Here is a 21516-nt window from a genome sequence, read left to right as displayed (position 1 = left end):
CTCCAGCACCTCGACGTCCTTGTAGTGAGGGGCCCAAAACTGAACACAGTAATACTGTGTTTGGCCTCACCAGTGCCGAGAGCAGGGGGACAATCACTTCCCTACTCCTGCTGGCCACACTATTTCTGATACAGGCCAGGATGCCACTGGCCTTCTTGGCCGCCTGGGCACAGTGCTGGCTTTTTTTTTTTCTTTTTCTTTCCTTTTACAGAGAGGAGAAAAGAAGAGATGGAAGTAACAATTTGCAATATTGCAGATGTGCTGACAGAGACTAGTAAAATGAAGGGATTAGAGAAATGACAAGACAAAAAGAAGGTTCCCAAGACAGTACTGTTCCACAAACCTCCAGAAAGAGGATTGAACAGAAGGGTAGAACCCATGCCCCATCCTGACTGGAGAAAATGCAGTGAAAACTGCAATATCATGCATCTACATAAATAGCAGAACACACATAAGAAGAATCTTAAATTCTGTTTTCTGGTAAATATCTAAAGTTATGCAGGAAACAACAAATAAAAGCAGGATAACAAGTTTAGGAGTACCCTAACTCAGAGTCTAGTATTTACTTTTGAAAATTTGACCTTGTATTGTTTTTCCCAGCAGTGCAACTAAAGCTAAAATTCTAAGCAAAACCATCATATAGTCATTCAGCAATAATAAGACAGCAAAGTAGTACAACACTATATACAATCTAACAGTCTCCTAAGGTCACACCTTTTCTTCTTAATTTTTTATTGATGTTTTTGAACAAAAATATTTAAAAGAATTTTTAAGTCTCAAAATACAATGCAAAATTATGAGAACTTCATATTTTTTAGTAGCTGTACGAAAAACATACCAGTGTAAAACCAGGGGTTTTAACTGACTATAATTGTTAGTTCAATTTAATTTTATTCTAAACCTTTTTAAAGAAGCAACGCAGTACATTTGGGAAAAGAGTAAGTACCAGAAGGCATTTCCTATGCCAGTAGCTTAATGATATTAAAGAGCTTACTAACACAACAGGCTTGTAATTTACACTGTACTCATTTTGCCAAGTCCTTCATTAAACACAGATATTTTGTACTTTAAAAACAAGGGACTTTTTTTTGTCCAAAGCAGATAGCCTAGACAGTGTGTTGTAATAACTTGTAACGTAAATTCTTATCTCAGTGTTACATTAGTAAAACTGTTTTCATATAGGATTAATATGCTATGCATTTCAGTGGTTCTAGACTCATTATGCACTTCCCCCCTCCCAGGACACACAGCTCTGAATCGCATGGAAACGCTGCATTGTAACGTCTAGCACCATCACAGCTTCTAATAGTTCTGTCTGTCAAAGTTCAAATAACTACATTTACTACCCTTGTGAATCAGCATCACACTCAAATCACCTGGGAATCTACAGTTTAAGCTGAAACACTCAGCTTTAGTTTTCCTGACTACACAGTTGTGAGCTTTGCAATTATCTTCCACTATTAACTGATTATCAATTAACTCAAAAAGTTTCTCAGATTATGATTTTGCTGAAGAAAGCAGAACGTCGTGCTCTAACTTGGGATTGTTAGGACAAAGTGTCATTCTTTTTAATAACTAAAGAGAATAACTGACAGTTTATTTATAGCTTCCAGAAATATTCTACTCAATCCACTGCAGTGTCAGCTAATCATCTGATTGTCAGGATCTGACTTAAGCTATTGTATTTTATTAATGACATACCTTGAGCCATACAAAAATTTTATTTCTTACTTGTTTATATAAACATTTAGACTCTCATTAATATATTCCATGTGTTAGTATTGCTGCTTTGGTCTTCTATAAATTAGGTTTGCATAACACCACATGACAGACAAAAAAAACTTAAGGAAAGTGAACAAAAAACCCCTCTTATTACCTGTTTCAATTTCCCAAATATAAACTGAATCGTCTTCACATCCAACAATTAGCAGATTTTCAACAGGGTCAAATTTTATCTTCTTCACAGGAAACAGATGCTTTCTGGCATGTAAGAGACGTACTCTCTTCTGAAGGTGTAGAATTGCTACTGAGTGATCACTGCACACACAGCACACTATGCTGTGATCTTTTAACTGCAAAACAGAAAGAACGTCAGTTTCAACACTGTAACCACAGCATAACCACATCAATTTAACAAGCCTGGTAAAAGTTGTCCAGTGATTTCTTTCCCAGAACATACTCATTTTAGAAAATGATGTTTTATCAGCCTACATCTCCAATTTGTTTTCAACAGGCTAGCTGTACAACTGATGTCCTGACAGGAAAACATACAATCTCCTCTGATTTTTCAATTTTTAAAAAAATAATAATTTAAATACCATTCATTCACAATACTTAGCCTATCAAAGCAGTGATTATATAACCAAATATACCGTAACACTTGTCCTAGAAGAGAAAGTAGTAAAAACTACCTTAAACCAAACTGCTGTTCGTGTGATATAGAATTGTGTCAGGTCTTATGACACAAAAGCCAAGGGCAATGTATTTCTAACAAAAAACTGGGTATGTTACAATTTCATTTCACACTGTATGGATCTGATTCTGCAAAGCCTTCCCCTTCCTGCAAGTAATTTTTTGTGACACACAAAGGAATTCACCCTATGGAAAAATTCAGCCCTGTAAAGAGAACTGCAACACCATCCAAGCAGGCATTAAATCCTACCTAGTTTCCAGAAAAAGGGCTGAAGAGAGCCTTACAAGCATTAAGAACTTATGTCATTGCAAAACATCTTTTGGACTACTTAATGTTGGCACGTAAGCAAACTCTAAGTCAACCATAAGCATCAAATATGTCTTCACAGGCTTTTTAAGAAGAAAAAGATGAAATCCCAGCCCCACGGAATACAATGGGGACAGAATTTGTTCAACAAGATTTCATACAGCATTCAGTACAGTAAATCATCTTCTAAATTTTTACTTCAAAATTCACTTAAAGAAAAACATATGAAATTATTCTTAATCTCATAAAACACAAAAGCATACATGCAAAGGACCACAAGAATGTGTCAGGAACCAAAATACACATTTAGATTAAAATACTATTGATCCAAATCTTTTCTTACTATGTTCAAACCCCTAGCCTTACCGATTACACTTTTTAACTTCAGAAGTTAGGAGATAATCAGATTAACATATAGATTGACAATCATAATATTAAAAATGAAGAGAACGTTAAAAGCTTGAATTTAATATGTCACTGGTTTAGGATCATTTTTCTGAATCACTGAAATTACAAACTAACAAGAAATAAACCCCCTGAAGTTAAAAGCAACTTTCAAACAAGACAATTAAATGAATGTACATTAAGGACACAGTGCTGCAGGATAAAAGTATTGCCAGATGTTTTTTTTCCTCTCATATATATATATATGTACACATGCATACATACATGTATATAGAGATACTTTTTTTTTTTTTTTTGAGACCTCATTTATTATGCTTTTACTTACTTTGTAGTTTTCTGGAGATCGCAAGAGCTCTGTCACTGGACCAGACTGCAGACTAAATTGGTGTAAGATGCCTCCAGTAAATATATCCCAGCAGATTACGATAGAATCTTGGCCCCCTGACAACAGCCAGCTTGGATCAAATCTTGCTGATTTATCATGTGGATAAAGTAAACAAGTGACTCTGCTACTATGACCATTCAGAACCTTGTAAGATAGATTATCTGAAACAAGATGGTACATAAATTATTTCTGTTCTTTAAGAACAGAGGTTCCGCATTTTACAATACATTTGCTAAAAGTCAGGAAATTCAAAAGACTAAATACAACAATCCTTTATATGGGATCAAAGAATTTTGGACATGTTCCTAAAAGGGAAAACAAAGGTCTGCACTCTGAGCTTCATCTACTGAGATGTATCCTTCTTATTGCTTCAGCGGGATGATCTTTTAGAGGGAAAATGACAAAGATAACTACTAACCATATAGTGACATCCCACATATCTCACTTCCGGGTGACTCCATCCCCACAGTACTCTTAACAGTGCAAAGCACCTTGGTAGCACTAAGCTGTGATCTGATAGATCAGCTACAGAGGGAGAAAGAGCCTAATCTTCCGTTTTCCTCATTCAATCCCTGACCATCACCCCTATTTTTTCAGAGAATTTTTACAGGGATCACTGGAGGGGATGTCTTCTGGGCAGTCTTCTGTGCTTGACTGAGATGAATTTGGACAAAATTGTTAAAACTTACCTTTCAGCAAAGATATGTTTTCTAAAAGTCTTGCTCTTGCAGTTTTTAAACCTAGCGTTACAAAAATTTTCCCATTTTCACATCCACACACGAGCTTATCGAGACTGGGTATGTATACAGAGGAACTGACAACTGCACTTTTGATTCCATCTTTAGATGCACAAAGATGATCGATAATGCCCTCCGACACTGAATGGTGTTTATTGAAATTATCCTGAAGAGTCCACGTTGCTGTAATTGGGATCTCTAGAGGGTGGGGGAAAAGAGTCAGGAATTTAAATTTTTTTTTTTTATTCCAAACAATATAAAAATCCAAACAAAGCAAAATATACATTTTCATCTCTTCATCACTTCTCCTAACTTATCCTTTCTGCAGCCTAGCAATGGAAAGTTAGCAGTTGCTATTCCATCACTAGATTACATCTCACTAAATCCTTTCTTTTATACCTCCCTATGAACAACCATAAGCAGGACCAACTAAGTAAATTTTCATGGCATTTGGGAGAAAAGTGTTTATGGGCAGATGGTAAGGAAATACAAACATTTATTTGTTCAGTTCCATGAAGATTTCTAGACACTCATCTTTGTTAGTGTCTTGCTCCTTCTAACTACAGGCAATCATCACACAATGAATGAGCATCACTTTCTAGTGAGAAAATATTTTCATGAGAATTTAAGTTTTCATGAAAATTGACTTAAAGACATAATTAAAAAGACACAAGAAACACAGAATTGCCAAACCTTTTGGTGAACCATCAAATGTTGACACAGGAACATCAGGAACATGCCACAAAGTGATCCTTCCTGAAACTTCACCAGAAAAAAGAACCTTATAGAAAGGCTCCTTTCTTTCATTCATGAAGCCCATGACAAAAGGAAAACTCTGCCAAAAATAACAGTAAATTAATATTCTGATATGAAAGAGCTGATAAAATAATGTAATAATTAATTGCAAATTCAAAGGTTTTTTACATCAAAAGCTGTAGAAATATAAAACAAGTAATGGTTGAACCCTCACCTGTCACTAAGTTCTGGTCAGACCAGCTCTACTCTGCCTGGTGCAAGCCCCTCGAAGATCACCTCTGCTTTGCCAGTATCCTTGGCTAAGCCCACATCCCAAATGGAAAAGTGGAATGGGAGGGCTCCCTAGGTTTACTGTCTCTAAATGGAGAATCTATTAATAGTATCACGAGCATATTAAAAAAATGGCAGTATAAGCACCAAGATCAGGCTGAAAAAAATGCAGTGAAACATAGATAAACTCCACATCAAAACAAATTCAGTAAAGCTTCAATCATGATAGCTCTACAAATAATGAAAGGTAAGAATTATGCTTGTACATGGACAGGTAATAGTCTGTAACACTATCATTCAGTCATCTGGAAAAAAGTTAGATACTACAGAGGTATAATATAAGTGATAAACAGACTTACATCTACCTAGTTTCATTTAGTCAACGCTAAAACTTATTGCAGTATATTTATCTCAGACAAAAACCATGTTTTTATTCTCCCATGAAGACTAGAAGTCTGTAGGTTTTCTTTGCCTGTAGGTATAACACCACAGATAATTCTGTATCACCACACCAGTAACACCCAAACTATGTGATAATCTACTGGTGACTTGCCAAGAACACCCTGTTTAGTAGTTACGTAAGCTTCATTCTCAAGTATGAAACTATTAAAAACAGGTGAGGTGTCTTAAGGGGAAGCTTCTAGTTGCTCAAAACCCTCGCAAAAGTCAAGAAAATTAGGAATCTCCAGGCAGGTCTACAGTAGTATGTTTGAGTTTACACCAGGCATGTACTTTGGAAGTGAATGCTTAGGTTTGTGTTGTGGAGCTGTCTTGGAGCACCAAATCAGGATTCTTTTTGCATGAAAGTAACTTGGGAGATGTGTGCAGGAGCACACAAAAAACCCACACACACACCCCCAAAAGCACACCCTGTACTGCAGATAGTGTGGATGAAAGGTCATCAGCCCAAACTGTCTTGTTCCACCCATCACTTTTACCTAGATAATGTAGACACAGCTTAACTCTGCTCCTTCAAGACATTTTACTAACATTCCCATATGTCGGATATATTTTATTTACAACATTGAAGTTTGGGAGTAAATTCCAAAATAAGCAACTGTACTGTAATGTAGTTCAGTTATAATCTAAGAATCGAGATCAAAACAGATCATCACACCGGCCGTTTTGTTGTCTCACAAATCCGCTACAAAAGTTATTCAGGTAGTAAGGTAAATATTAAAGCAGAAATATTAGAAAAGGGCAGGGGACATTATTTTAAAAATGCATACTTTTGGGGGAAGCATATATAAGCTTTCTACCACTGCTATAACCCTATTATCTGCTAAACCATGTGTTTTGGCTATTTCTTTTCCCTCATATCATCTGACCTTTTGGCATCCTTTAGCAGTTATCCTATCTGATTTTAGATCACAGCGTTTGGGGGAAAAGCTGAATGGCTTGTGCTATTGCCCTTCAACTGAAAATTAAATCTGTCAGGCTTCGCAAGAGTATGCAACAAAAATGCTTTCTAAGAGCCTATAGCTGTCAACAGAAAGAAAAGAACACTAGAAAACCTCACATAGGTATATCTTTTAGTGTTTTTAGTCAGGTACAAATAAAACTATGTCTCCCTTGCATATCTTCAGAAACCGTTTAAAGACCTGCTTGAGTTCTCATGCAAATACACATCAAACAAACTAATGCAACTGCAGGCAGGAGTTAAATCCACATCTTCCAACAATTGCTATTTCATAAACAGTATTAGCAATAAGACTTAGCAACAAAACCAGAGCCAAAGCTACACAGAAAAATCTTTTATATTTGTTTTGGTTCAATAAGAACCTTAGGTTCCCCCCCCCCCCCCTTCCTAATTCTAACCAATTTTCTACTTTTTTAAATCGGCTCTTTTTCCTTACCTATTTCTTTGTGGTCACACAAAGCACTACTCAAAAACTGAGTCAAGATGCAAGTTTTCCAACATAGCTGAATCCACTTGAGCTACTTTGTCTAAGCAGTAACTTCTAAATTTGAAATTGGCATGATGTGGTCTGCTAAACATGAATTCTCAAACAGAAGTATAAAGATCACCTATTTTTTTAGCTTCCTCTTTTCTTAACCATAGAGGCTTCTTCAAGCAAAAACCATGGTTCTGATGAGAGTCACATGTGTCTAATTTTATGCACTGTGGGTACTGCCAGTCTGCTCACAGTGTAAGAAAGTTAGGCATGTGATTATGCCTCTGAAGGCTCAAGGTAACAGTATTCTGGATAAAATGTCACAGATTCAACCCCCCTCAATTTAGGATGGATACACATGGGAAACAACCTATTTATGTAGTTACACTGAAACACTCATACATTTCTTAATAAAACCAGAACTAGGCAACTTGCTTACATTTCGCTTCTGGTTTGGTTTTATTGTTGTTTGTTTTTGTGGGGGTTTTTTTTTTTTTTTTTGGGTTTTTTTTTTTTTTTTAACAGATTTGAAGTTAAAAGCTTCTAAAGCTCTTTTAGACCACCTTTAACTTAAAAACAGCTCTCCCTTTTTTGCCAAAATTAGGGGAAAAAAAAAACCACTTCAACAATAAGCCTATAGCTGAAAATACAGGAGTATTTTTCCCTGTGAAAAAAGTAAATCTTTCCAGAATTTAAGACAAAAATATGCTATAAGCATCTCCAAGTTTGTAAGTAAAAATTTTAAAATGAAGGAATAAGTCTTACTCATTGTTTTCATAGAACAATTAAATCTGTTGATGAATTCAACAATTTTAGGGATCATTCAGGTACCTGCAAACAAATAATGAACTTTTGAAGCTCACTGTAAACCTTTATGAATTTACCTTATTTTCCTTCACAGCAGTAAAGCAGAGTAAATGAGGATAAACAGTTTCTTTCAGCACCTTCCCATCAGCAGGATATATGCTTTTAGAAAGCCCGCTGCATAAATTTGAAGAAAAAAAAAGCTTTAGAAAGTCATATTTAGAAAGCAGAACAGTAACATCCAAGATTCACAAGTTCAGTTAAAAGTCACCAAGTAATTACAAGCGACTTTTTGAAATCACAGCACCAGCTGCTCAAGTTCTACATGGCTAATCTTATTCCTGTGTCCCCTGCTGTGTCAAACAAAGACTGAGAGCTGTCAAACTCAGGGTAAATCTTTGAGTGCCAAAGTGGTTTTGTTCTGGTTTTTGATCATTTGCAACATGCAGAGATTTTCCATAATAAACCTCCCAAAGTTCATCTTGTACCTGAACTTTTTGTGTGAATTTCCCATCTGAGCCCACCTGTTTAGCAGCTGGTAGATGTAACTGTGGCCATCTTCTGTCCAGATGATAAGTCTGTAAGCTGCCAGTACTTCTCCACCAGCAAAGCACTGACCACTTTTACAGAACTCAGTACAAAGCAAGGAGAAATCGCAATAATCGTACACCTAAGCTCAGAAAAACAATAAGATACAAACAGTATTGGCACACTAATTTTAATTCAAGCTGGTTTTGAGCAATGGATCAATAAGTAGAACATTAGCTTGACTCTTAAAGCTAAAGCAGTTTTCATATTATCAAACTACTGTGAAGTCAGAATCAAACCATATATTTCAAAGACAAAGAAACTGACAATAAAAAAAAACAGCATTAGAGCCTTCTATTAGGGGATTTTGGATGGGATTCGCTTTGTTTTGCCTTGCATTCATTATAAATATCTACTGGACTATTAATTTCTTATAAAGAGGTAGGTAATGAATTGAGCACATAAATATGACATTGAAGACTTTGATAGAAGCTATAAATGCTTCTGTCCGTATTCTTTAAAAGATGATCTGCTGGCATAATCACAGCACATATCTTAACAAAGCAGATTTTTTTCTTTTCTTCTTTGAGGAGCAATAGTTTTTTCTTTTTCACAAATTGACTGAAAGCAAAGAACATATAATCCCCTTTACATGCAAGAATTCTTCTCTTCCATTTCTAGAGCTGGTAAAAAAAATTATATGACTTCTTTGCTTCCTCTGACCTTCCCATTTTAAGCCGAAAGAGGATATGACTAGGGCAACCTAGGATATTGTCTGCTTGTTCACGTTCCTAGTGGCCTCATGGAGAGAGTATTCATACCCACATTTCTATAATTTATTCCAGCAGTAGGAGGAAATAGATTTCAGAATGAGAATTTCTCGAATTATTCGTAGCTAATTTCTATTCATTAGTTAACTAGCTAATTTCTATTCATTAGTTAATTTCTAGCTAATTTGCTCTATATTTTCATTTCTACAGAAGTGGGTTAAGGAGCCATTCTAAACACACATGTGAATCTCTCCTATGCTACATATCACATATCTTCCTAATTAAGGAGTAAAAGCATCATCATGATGTCTTATTTTAAAGCTGTATATTCATTGAAACATAGAAGTTGAAAATCCAACATGACTTATGTATCTACAAAACTACTTTAAGCAGTAAAATATAAGTATTCAAATGCATAATGGAGATACTACAAGAAACGTGCACCCCTTGTGGAAAAACATTACAGAAATTAATAGAAAACAATGCATGTTACACAGATTTTTCCATGAAAAGCCTATCCATTCTATACATGGAATTTCTTTATAAATACTTTTGTACAGACTTTTTAAAATAGCCCAAGAGAAATCTCAAGGATAACTTTGAATAATGCAGTTGTAAGGTGACTGAGGTGTACGTGACATTTCCGGCCCCCCCAAAGCAGTGGTGTTTGGGTCAAGTACATATGTTGCACTAATAGCTCAGGATTATTTTAAGAGGAATGTCGTAACACTGGGAAAAAGAAATACAGAATTTTTACAATAAAGTTCAGTTTAAGTAAAACTTAAAATAAACTAATAACAGTTTCAGTAACTACATGATGCATTTATTTTCTTACAGCTACAAGAAAAAGCGATACAGTCTGGGGTCTTCAGTTTTGCTGGCTTCTATTAGTGGCCAGGCTATTGGCCCTGATGGAACAAAGGTCCCTGGTTACGGAGGACTTGCGAACTGTGATTACTTCTGTCATAATTAAACAGTTTTTGTGCATCTTTGTCTCCTTTTGAAATGCACTGTGGAGGGGACTATAATGCACCCAGTGCTCTAAAACTGACTCATACTTAAAGTAATTCCCTTTCTACCTAGCCAATTTCATGTTAAACTTTTAAAGCAGAAACACATTACTAAAAAATAAACACTTCATCTCAGTCAGGCAGTTAAGATAAGCAGAGAAGGGATACAGCACACTATTATACCTGACAATTAGTGAACACTTTTTCTTTAAGCTAAGGAGAAAAACAAGTATCTGCATGTAAAAATCACATTAGCTTTTCAAAGTTATTAACAAAATTAAAAAGAAAGTATAATGCTCGATAATGTACCTGCCAGCATGTGGAGGACACAACTAGAAGGAGCCTTTCCGTGTAAGTACAAAACCGTGCTGCTTGACAATTTATACAGTCCAGAGATTTTGATTCCTTCTCGCATACACTTTGTCTCTCCTTTACAGCAGAGGAAAAAAGCCATAAGATTTATTCTAGATATCCGAGCTTTTACTTTTAAGATAGAAACAAACCACTGAAAATAATTTTGTTAACATACACTTTCAAAATGCAAAGCAACATAGAATTCTTAATTAAAAGTGAGACAGGAAGACAGCATGGTTCAACAAGTACCATGTAAACAGAAGACATTCAGCATGGCTCAGACCTTGATCTCACTTAAAGAAGTGATAATGAATATGGAGAAGGACTAAAGGCAGGTCATAAATAGCATCTGCTGTAATGAATATCTGCTAAGTATTCTTCAGTCAAAAAAATAGCTCCAACAACCTATAAACTGACAGTATCAGATTCAGAATGGCTGCTGAACATTCTGCTTTCCCACTCATCCTTGTTGCAACCAGGACAGTCTCAGACATATGGTGTTGTCATATGTCTTGTTTGAACTTAACACCTCTAAAAAGTAGTGGAAAAGTAGCTTTGTATTGCTGAATGTATGGATGGTTTAAAAATATACATATTTTCACCCTTTTTTTGTGAATATTGGACTTACCAAGGCCATCACACTCAAAATTATTCTATTGGAATTATTTTTATTAATTATTGATTAAATCACTGAAAACTGATGTTTTCTGTTTTGAAAGATACCACCAGTATCAAAGCCTTTCAAAGAAGGGGTATGCTGGTCATGGAATCATGGCTATCAAACTGCAAACCATTCTCTCGCTACACCTTGCATCTCCAATTAATTCCAATTAAATCCAACAATATTTATTAAAATACTGCTCTTTAACATATGAAGTAGCTGGATTGTTACTAACTCTGCACTCCTCCCTTCACAAAAGAAGGCCCCAGGCAGTAAAAGGATGGCACCATACTGTATATGCTTCTTTGATATCTGTAACCAGTTGTTACAGGCCCCAGAATTTCTACAGCACAACAGTATTTTTTGCCCTAGGAACATTGAAAAGACCACCTCCAAAACACTGCAAATAAACCAAACACACCAGTATGGTATCAAACTTGACAGACTCTCCTGAGGGGCCTGATTCTACCCATTAACAATTAGTGCTGTGGCATGCTCTGCAGTTTGTCAAGCAAGGCAGTAATGTATTACGGATCTTCAGAGAAGACTGTTGACATTTTGCCATTTCTGTCGATGATTCACAGTATTTAGTTGCAATACCGAAGTCCCTTTGTGATCTAGCTCTTGGAGTTTAATTCAATCAAAACATTGTATTCCAGTCCTAACACTTGGGCACGTCAAGTGACAGCTGCTGAGAATATTAACACAGAAAAGTTGCACAGAATAAGCAAGTTTGAAGATGGAGAGATAGGGCACTTGACACAGCAAGAGTCTTTTCCAAGTGAAGACAGCATTGTGGGAGGCAGACAGAGGAAAACAAAGTCTAAACGACCATTTTGAAGAACGTAACAAGGGTGAAGAGCGAGTACAAAGGCCAATATTGAAGAGCTTGGAGTTTAGAGGAAGGAGTGAAGGGGTTCAAAGAATGGAATGGAGTGACATTATCAGGACAGAAGGAAAGCGTTACAACTTCAGCATCATGGAATATGGAAAGACATGAAGCCTGGGCAAAAGGCATTGCAGTTGTCAAGGCAGGAGCTGTTCAATGGCCCAACTAATTTTAAATAGCGATATGAGGGCATGTTTTCAGAATTTTGTGACAAAATTAATACATATCCAGAAGATTGATTTATTCATATTCTGCTTCAATGTATCCTTTACTTGAGAATATTACTACATTCATGCTATCATTCAAATTGTTGTTTCACACCTTATACAAACTGACCTGTATGCTATTCAAAGACGAAGATAGGTCCCACGCTTTAAGAACTCCAGTTACAGACACTGCAACCAATGAGTCTTCTGTGAAAAGTTAACAGTGAGACAGTCAACTTGAAACCAAGTTCAAACAGTGCCTAACACCAAAAAAGAACCTTGGCGTAGACAGTGGTGTTCTATACAACACTAAAACAAGGATTCTGCAGCACACTGTTTAGACTAAATATTAATTTTACACAAAAATAACTAATTGGTACAAATTATACAAAAACATGCAAGCAAATAGTCCAATCAGATATATTTTGATAGAAGTCATAGAATAGTGGGTTTGTGCCCTTAATTTTCCTGATATTACAAAATTAATTTGTACTTATATCCAAGAAATGAGCTGCTTACAACCAGTGTAGAGACTGCTTGTTTTTCTCTTTCAGAAACATATTAAATGAAACATGACCAACATTAGGAGTATTAAAAACACCTTCTTTGGTGCTATCAATGAAATGTTAACATCTTGTACATAACAGCTGTGTAAAACATGATTAGATATTAAATCTAGTAGGATTGTACTATCTATACAGAAATATTTTATCATGATTTAATTGGCCTACATAAATACATCTACCATATATACCTTGAATTCTTGCAGAGTGTACAATACACATACAATTTATCCAATCAGAAGACTGAGATGATGATAAAGTGTGAAGAACACCCAAAGTCTTAGCATCAATAATAAGAACGTCTTGATATTCTCCACAACAAAGAAGCCAGCCTTCACCTGTCATTCGGAATGAGCAATGGTAGTACTGTACAAGTGGAAAGAAGAGAGTCAGCATACAGAGCTACACAAATGTGCACGCATATCTTTCACATTCAGCATGTCATGCTTGGAATTGTAATCAACACTTGTAGCATTACTAAAGATGTACTGCATATGTGAGACCATACACAATTTTGCTAGTGACACAAGCATTCACATTTATTTCAATTTAATATAGGCATACAGCTTAGTAAGAGGCACTTTGTACTGAAAACAGTACCTGCTCTGCCTAAATATTAGGATTTTTAGAATCAATCAAGGTGTTAATTTTCCTTATAAATTGCTAAACAGTTTGGGACTTTTTTCTCTGAGAGGCCTCATCTCTCTCCAAACATTTGATAAAGCTTCATTTATCAAGAAGTACATAAAGATGAAAAAAATCAGGTGAAAATGCAGAAGATTCATAATGAATTTTCCATTATTTTCCAGGAAGAATTCCTACTCCATGAGATATCCTTCATTATGACACTAAATGCCCTACTGTTCAGAAGATTCATTCTTTCTCAACAATCATGTAAAGAAAACAATGAACAGACACATAGCAAAGTACCAAGGAACAGAGATGACAGAGGTGCAGAGTGACTATGAAGACTTCTTTTTTGCTAGGTGTTTTATATGTGCAAGGACATTTGCATTTTGTGTAATATCTATCCATAATTGTAGACATAATTGCTATAAATGCATAAGCAGTCACCTCAAATGGAATTTACAAGTAAATAGTATCCTTAAGGGAACGATCATGTAGTCAGAGAAAAATATCAGATAGACCCACAAAATCGTGCCTCATTTACTACAAGTTCTCTGTACATTCAGTTTTGCTTAGATAATAATTCTTGGTCTATCAGTTAACTAATTGAAGTCTGGAAACAAAAGAAGCATAAGTAACAGAAATAGGATAAGTATTACCACAGATATTCTGAATGATCAGAAGCAGAAATGCTTAGCAGTAGGAACCATTTGTAATTACTGTTACTCTTAAATTAGGCTTGAACTAGAAGATTTGTATAGTCAGTCAGTCCTCCGAGAAAATCCCACACTGGTTAAGATCCACAAATGGTTATGAGTTGACCCTGGTGTTAAACTTCATTTCAAATGGCAAATACTCAGTTTGCACTGCTTGACATCTGCCATTTATAGCCAAATCATCTACACTGAACAAAAGGAACCTACTAGACCAGATAGATTAGTAGTTTAATTAAAACCTACTAAAACATTAACAAAAATAAAGCAACAATGTTAAATGGTGATGCTATCAAAATCAGTGTGCACTAAACCTCCCAGACAATAACATTCTGTAGGAAATTATACTTTCTCAGGTACTATTATGCCACAAGCAATCATTCCCCATGGAACAGCAACAACAAAACCTACAACAAAACAAAAAAACCCACCACAACAAAAAACTCCAACCCCAAAAAAGTCACAAAAAAAAAATCAATTATATATATATGAAGGTTGCATTTTAAGACTAGTTTCCCCTCCTAGCGATATCTATTATTTTTGCTAAGAAAGTTTTCCTCTTAGATGTTCCTATTTTCCTTTAGCTATCTTGCCCAAGTTAGAGAACAAAAATCATTATCTAGCCAAAATTGGACTTAGCTCACTTCTCCTAATAGAGAAGTAACACTATTAGAAAAGTATTTGCTTCTCCTACTTGAAGGATAAGAATGAAGATTCTGCCTCTGATCTCCACAAAAATCTCCACAATGCAGATCTGTCTTCTTCTCTGCAGAACTCCTCCATAACTTTAACTATTAAAATCTAATTAAGCAATACCACAAAGCAGATCATACCACACCTCTATTACACACAATACAATACCTCAATTATGTATATACATACATATGTAAAAAGAATATATATGCTTTAAACATATACACAACTAAAAATTATAGAAGAATAACTTCTTAATAGTCTATGCTTTTTTACACTAGGACAAGAGGAAACGGCCTCAAGTTGCGCCAGGGGAGGTTTAGATTGGACGTGAGGAAAAATTTCTTCACCGAAAGAGTGGTTAAACATTGGAACAGGCTGCCCAGGGAAGGGGTTGAGTCCCCATCCCTGGAGGTATTTAAAAGACGTGTAGATGAGGCGCTTAGGGACATGGTTTAGTGGGCATGGTGGTGTTGGGTCGATGGTTGGACTCAATCTTAGAGGTCTTTTCCAACCTTAATGATTCTATGATCTATATATATGTACACACACATATATGTAAAAGCATATATTATTTATTCTTCTATAATTTTTATTTGGTAGTTTACCCAGGCTTTTCCTCTTCCCTTTGTCATTAACAACTATGTTTTAATTCATCATGTTAACCAGAACAGCGTCATGAAAAACAGTGTTTCTTCTAGAAGCTTTAAAACATTTGGATTCTGAATTTTGCCATAGTTTGAGTCACATGAGGTCTCAGACTGCCATTATTTGGAGGCTTAGCTCCACCCTAGACTTTCTCACTAAACAAAAACAGCATTTTAATTAACCTAGGAGCCCTGAGCTGCTCTTCTACTAATATATCCAGAAATAAGCCATCTCTCTGAATCAAATCCATACATGCTGGGCTCCTCAATCATATACACACACATATTTAAAACACATCCTCACACTCCCAACATCTAGATACTTAGTGTACCTGGATAGACTTCAAAGCAGACACTTGAAATTATCTGAAGTAATATTTAAAGCAATTTGGCCTCTGAAAATAAGTGATCTGTCCCAAGTTCCGTAATGAATGAAAGTATATTTTCGGAAGTAGGGCAGAGCAGTCTTTTGGAGATCAGCAGTTAGGCATCAAAACCTTTCAAACGTTTAAAAGTAAGATCTTCAGCAGACTATCTCACAATGTTTGGCTAGATTGCTTGTACTTCTAAAATATGTCATCAAAAAGCCAGCATTAAACTTGAAGTTTCCGTGCAATTTTAACACAGGACAAGAGTAAAGATTAAGACAGTTTCACTTTGCTACCCAGTGCCCAAACTTTACAATAAGTTAATTGATACTGCATTCCAGACATTTGCAGTTTAAAAAGAAACAGTTTGATTTGATTAAGGAGTTCAGAGGAACATAAAAGTCTCAGTTCTTTTCTTAGAAGGAAGTAAAAAAATGAAATATAACAGATATAAAACTACTTATATTGCAACAGGTTTTTTTTCTCCTATTAAGTATGTTATGAGCTATACATTCAAAATTCTATGTTTCTGAAAAATATCACGTTAATAAAGCAAAACTCCTCTTGTAACGAGCAGAGATATTCCATGAAAAGTTGCTATACTTACATAGATTGCTGTATGCCTATAAGGAAGCTTTGCGTTCTCAATGCACTGTCCACTAGTGACATTCCAAACACACATCTCCCTGCCAAAGATAACTTTATATTATTCTCTGTCATTTCCACTCAATTGGCTGGAATAATTTTGTGCCACCAAGTTTTTCTTTAGTGCTGTACTTAAGTGCAGTCTGGTCGTTTATGTGGCTTTTTGTTACAGATTACTGGGTAAGAAAATGTTGCGGTCATTAGCAGGGGATGACATACAGTATCTGTTTCTTTTTGTTTTGGTAATTACACCCTGCTGCCTTGCAGCAAACCTGACTTTAAGGCCAACTCTGGTCTACAACAAATTGTAGGTATACTGCCATTACAGCTCGTCAACGTGTCACTGTAACTATCTGTCGTTGGAACTACATCCTCCTGAAAATGATTAATTTCACTGAACTTAAACCACACGTTTTGAAAAACACAATGCACCTTCCGCCGCATCAGACTTCAGTTCTTGAGAGGAACCGCAACTTCTGTTAAGAAGAAACAGTGCCACCATGAGGCTATTCTTGAAATCTGTTATTAACACAGCACTCGCCTCCTGACAACCTAAATGTCTGTGCAACATTCTACCTACACTTAATTACAATTAAAGTTAACGCTCGAGAAAGACGTGTTAGCCGGTCTTCCTCATCTAGACTTTATTCAACATGCTATGGGACTAGAGTTCAACAGAAACACAATCAAATTAAATGTTGTAAATGAGGTTGTATGATGGATGTTGTCATAGCTCAGCAACTGAATGTTAAACTTTGACGCTTTTAGATTTTATTTAAACAGCAAGCATTATTTCCACAGTTGAAACAATCATTTTATGATTTCTGAAATTACATTAAGACATTTTCTGTACGAGGACTTAAAATATTTTTTCCAAATCTGTTCTTTATTATATTAGAAATAGTGATTTACATTTTAATCTACACACTTCCACATTTTATGATAATCTAAAAATATTACTTAATTTACATTTTTCAGTGAGCAAGAGCAGTAGTGTAGCGTATACATCTGTAGTGTAGCATCAGAGTTGGTAGACCAAAAGTCAAAACTTAAACAGAGTGCTTATGCTGTTTGTTAAACATTTCAAGACAGTGAATTTCTCCTTGTTTATATCAGAATGACAATTACAGTAACGTCACTAAAGCAGTAAAAGATATTACTTAATTTACATTTTTCAGTGAGCAAGAGCAGTAGTGTAGCGTATACATTTTTCGTGTGTCGTGTGGGTTGGTAGTTGGTAGGTCAAAACTTAAACAGAGTGCTTATGCTGTTTGTTAAACATTTCAAGACAGTGAATTTCTCCTTGTTTATATCAGAATGACAATTACAGTAACGTTACAAAAGCAGTAAAGTTGATATATACATGCAAACATGCACAAATGAGACAGAATATAACTTCAGCTTCTGCATGTTGCACTTAATTTACTGTGTGTACTAACAAGGAGTGAGTGATACCACATGTTGATAAACCTGCCCTACAGCATATGCTATACACATGCACAGGACATCAGTGAGAACTTCTGAATCATTATGGATTAATTTATAGATTTCCATATAAAAATACAAAAATACTTTTCAATACTCATCCTTCTGGGATACGTCAGTTATACAAATGAGATTCTAAGTGGGAATGGGGGAGAGTATCATCTTCCATACAATTTCTTCCACCCTCAATACATGGAGATGGAAGCTTGAAAGTGGCAGAAGTGAATGATTCACAAGCCAGAAAATGCAGTTCGACAAACCCTGCATCTCCTAAAGATGAGGCTTCCTATTTGTAATTATCTCAACTTCATGTTGCAGCCTTCCAGGGATCAGTGATGGATGCTTTGCCCTTATGCAATACGGGCAAATGAGAAGTCAGCAGTAATTTGGTAAAAGTGAACATTTAAAGGGGCCAGAAGACCATTCAGTCCTACCTATACACATTCCAAGCAAGCCCAATGATCCCTTCAGAGGCAGAACCTTTAGGCTGTGAACATCTCTCTGTATGGTTATCTATAGCAAAAACCTCCTTTGTTTCTTAATGCTTTTCACCCCAGCTTTTTGGAAATACAGTATCTTTTCTCCCAGTATGATCTGGAAACAGTACTGCACTAACAAAACTTCAGAATGAAGGTGAAAAATAGTTTCACCTCTGAACCCTTGAGTAGAGTTATAGGATGCCAATACAAAACTAGTTCTGCAGACTTCTCACCCTCCTTTCTGCACATAATGAGAACTGTTTACCACTATCTGTCCAGTGGGCCAGTGTAACCTTTGAAGATTGAGAAGCCTGAACCAGTTTGTTCAAGTTAACCCTTTCTTGTATACTCATGATTGAGTGAGAGAATCAGACAGAGATCCTAGCAGCTGGAAAGGATAAACAAGCTCCTCAGTGAGGAAGTAGTAGCCTTAAGATGCTGGAAGGTGTAGCGTGAAGGGCAACTGACAGGAACTCTTCAAGGGAAAAGGCTTTAACAGAACTGTCCTGTTAATTGGAAAAGATGAACCCAAAATGAGAGGAGAATATCATTAAGCAGCAAGACAAAGTTGTTTAAGGAAAGCCCTTAAGGAAGTAAGAAGCTAGCCCTAACTACTTTCAACAGCTGAAATCCCAAACAGATGGACTTCAGACCCCAACTGAAAAGATTATCAAATATCCAGAGAGAAAAAAAATCTTGAATGCTAACCTAGCAGAACTGCAGAAGTTAGTTTGACTCAAGTGATGGGCCAAGTCACAACAAACACATAGGAGGAAAGCTGCAAGATCAGAGGCCTCTAAAAGGATGTACTCCAAAGTAGCAAGTCAGATTTAAACAAAGACAAGGAACATATATGCCTTTTATACAAGGGCAGTCTTTTCTGTGCTTCCATACCTACTTACTGAGCAAGCATAACCTGGATCAGAGTACGTTAGCCTCTTGCACTGATTCAATTCTCAAGACCGAGCTCAGGAAGGAACAGAAAAAAGCACCATGATATTAAAATGCTTCTGAACCTGCTGATTCCCTCCAATAGCCTGTTATTTTCCCTTTGAATGGGGCCTAGCTGACCATCTGAACAATTCATTCTCCTGACTACTCACTGGATATCTGAATCCCTCAAACCCTTCTGTTGTCCAAGAGATGAGCTCTTAGTTAGACTATTGTATATAAGCAAGACAGTCATTATCCTAAGTAGCTGTTATCCTTTTCATATCATGGAAGAAGTGGATTAAAAACCTGCTGCCAAGTACAGAATCTGACCTACACCTGCCATACATTTCATGATTTAAGAAATAATTGAATATGCAGTTACCTACCCATTTTCAGTAGCACTTACTACATATGGCTGTTTCTCAAACTCTCTTGCTTTTGCCAAACAAGTTACAGAAGCAGTGTGGCCAAAGAGAATTTCTTTAGATGAAATCTAGGAGAATAATACAATGGTTTAACTTAAACATAATATTTTCTGTATAAACTAAGGAGATCTAAAAGCTAGAGAATGCTACTTGTAGATGTTATTATTAATGAGTAATTGTCAATCTGCTTTATATTATTATGTTCTTCAGTCATGTTTCTGGAATGTACAAAGATGTGGATGGATTATGCAGTTTGCATAAAGTACAGTCTTTGTATTCACTGTAGTCAAAAATTGCACCCTCTGAAGAATTTATGGAGCGTCAAATGTTATAAAACAGGCAATGTGCAGAGTATCTCTGGCCTTCACCCTACAGCATGCAGCAAAAGTGGCAGAGTGAAGTAGGGAATTGATATAGCAAAGATCTTAAGCATGTGTTTCATACGTGTTTAAGTAATCCCTTTGACTAGCTTCATTGCATGCAAAGATCTTAACAGAAAAAGGTAGCCCCATAAAAGCGCAAACTAAAGTTTCAAGCTATATTTGAGCACAAATGGGGCAGCCAAATCAAAAAAAGAACAAAACCATAGTTCTAGGAATGCAGAATAAAAAATTGGAACTGCTTTGACTCAGTTCCATTCTCAGGAAAATAAATATGAAATAGTCAAAGCAATAGCAATAATATGCCAGGAGGTTTGCACCTTAATTATACTAAAAACATATATTTCATCTTACTTCTTCCACCTGTCCACAATTTTTTCCATTGTTAACCTAGCAGAGTGCTCTGGTTTTACAAATAGATATTTTTTCCTTAAACGACATGCCATGCTCAGCAATGGATTTAAAAAAAAGAAAAAAAAAAAGACTTTACAAGATAGGAATCATGATAATTGTGTATGTTTACTTGCTGTCATTACTCACAGTACACAATCTCAAATTATAATCCACAGGTCACAATAATCTATAAAAAAATTTTTTCCAAAGTCTGCAAATAACTGGTTGCTCATATAGGCATTTCAACACTTTCTTCGTGAGTTTCCTATAACAAATATCACACTATCTAAAACTTAATCTAAGTAAGTGCAAGTCTAGATAATCCCATTGTTAATAATAAAAGATAAAACTCCAATCTGTCTATTTGGCAGACTGTAGCACAGCGGACACAAACCTTTAATTCTGATGAAAGATCCCAGAGACATATTTGTCCTTCTTGACTTCCCGTAACTATAGTCTGCTGGTCATCTGTAATCATAATAGCAGTGATGCTGTGAGAGGGAGCTATTTTCCCCCACACTGCCACAGCCTGTACCGATACCTTCATGGCCAGCACCTGAAAACAGAAACAAGTCATGATGATTCTAAGTAACATGAAACGTAAGAAAAAACAACTTAAAGAAAGGCAATCAACATCTGAAAATTCGAGCTACAAAATACTGCTGCAAAAAAGTCAATGAGGCATTGAAACATTTTCTAGCTGTTTCCAACATCACACTAACACTTACATTAAGATAGCTATCCACTAATCACTTAAATATACAGCAGGACAGTGA

General features: G+C 35.9%; 1 protein-coding gene across 1 annotated transcript in view; it reads right to left on the bottom strand.

Annotated features, from left to right (window-relative positions):
• Positions 1-21287, bottom strand: part of WDR72 (WD repeat domain 72) — a 115917-nt gene extending 94630 nt beyond the window's left edge. Inside the window, exons 1-12 of the mRNA XM_009276464.1 lie at positions 21135-21287; positions 19929-20035; positions 16608-16686; positions 13144-13318; positions 12520-12596; positions 10589-10708; positions 8496-8641; positions 8052-8148; positions 4940-5081; positions 4199-4444; positions 3450-3670; positions 1877-2072 (exon numbers count right to left, since the gene is read on the bottom strand). Coding sequence (XP_009274739.1) covers positions 1877-2072; positions 3450-3670; positions 4199-4444; positions 4940-5081; positions 8052-8148; positions 8496-8641; positions 10589-10708; positions 12520-12596; positions 13144-13318; positions 16608-16686; positions 19929-20035; positions 21135-21287 — 1759 coding nt within the window. The remainder of the gene's footprint in view (positions 1-1876; positions 2073-3449; positions 3671-4198; positions 4445-4939; positions 5082-8051; positions 8149-8495; positions 8642-10588; positions 10709-12519; positions 12597-13143; positions 13319-16607; positions 16687-19928; positions 20036-21134) is intronic.
• Positions 21288-21516: the final 229 nt, after the last annotated feature.

This window comes from Aptenodytes forsteri, unplaced genomic scaffold, assembly GCF_000699145.1.
Source record: "Aptenodytes forsteri isolate BGI_AS27 unplaced genomic scaffold, ASM69914v1 Scaffold1, whole genome shotgun sequence".
NCBI lineage: Eukaryota > Metazoa > Chordata > Aves > Sphenisciformes > Spheniscidae > Aptenodytes > Aptenodytes forsteri.
The sequence above is the reverse complement of the archived record's forward strand: the minus strand, read 5'-3'. Positions and strand labels throughout refer to the sequence as shown.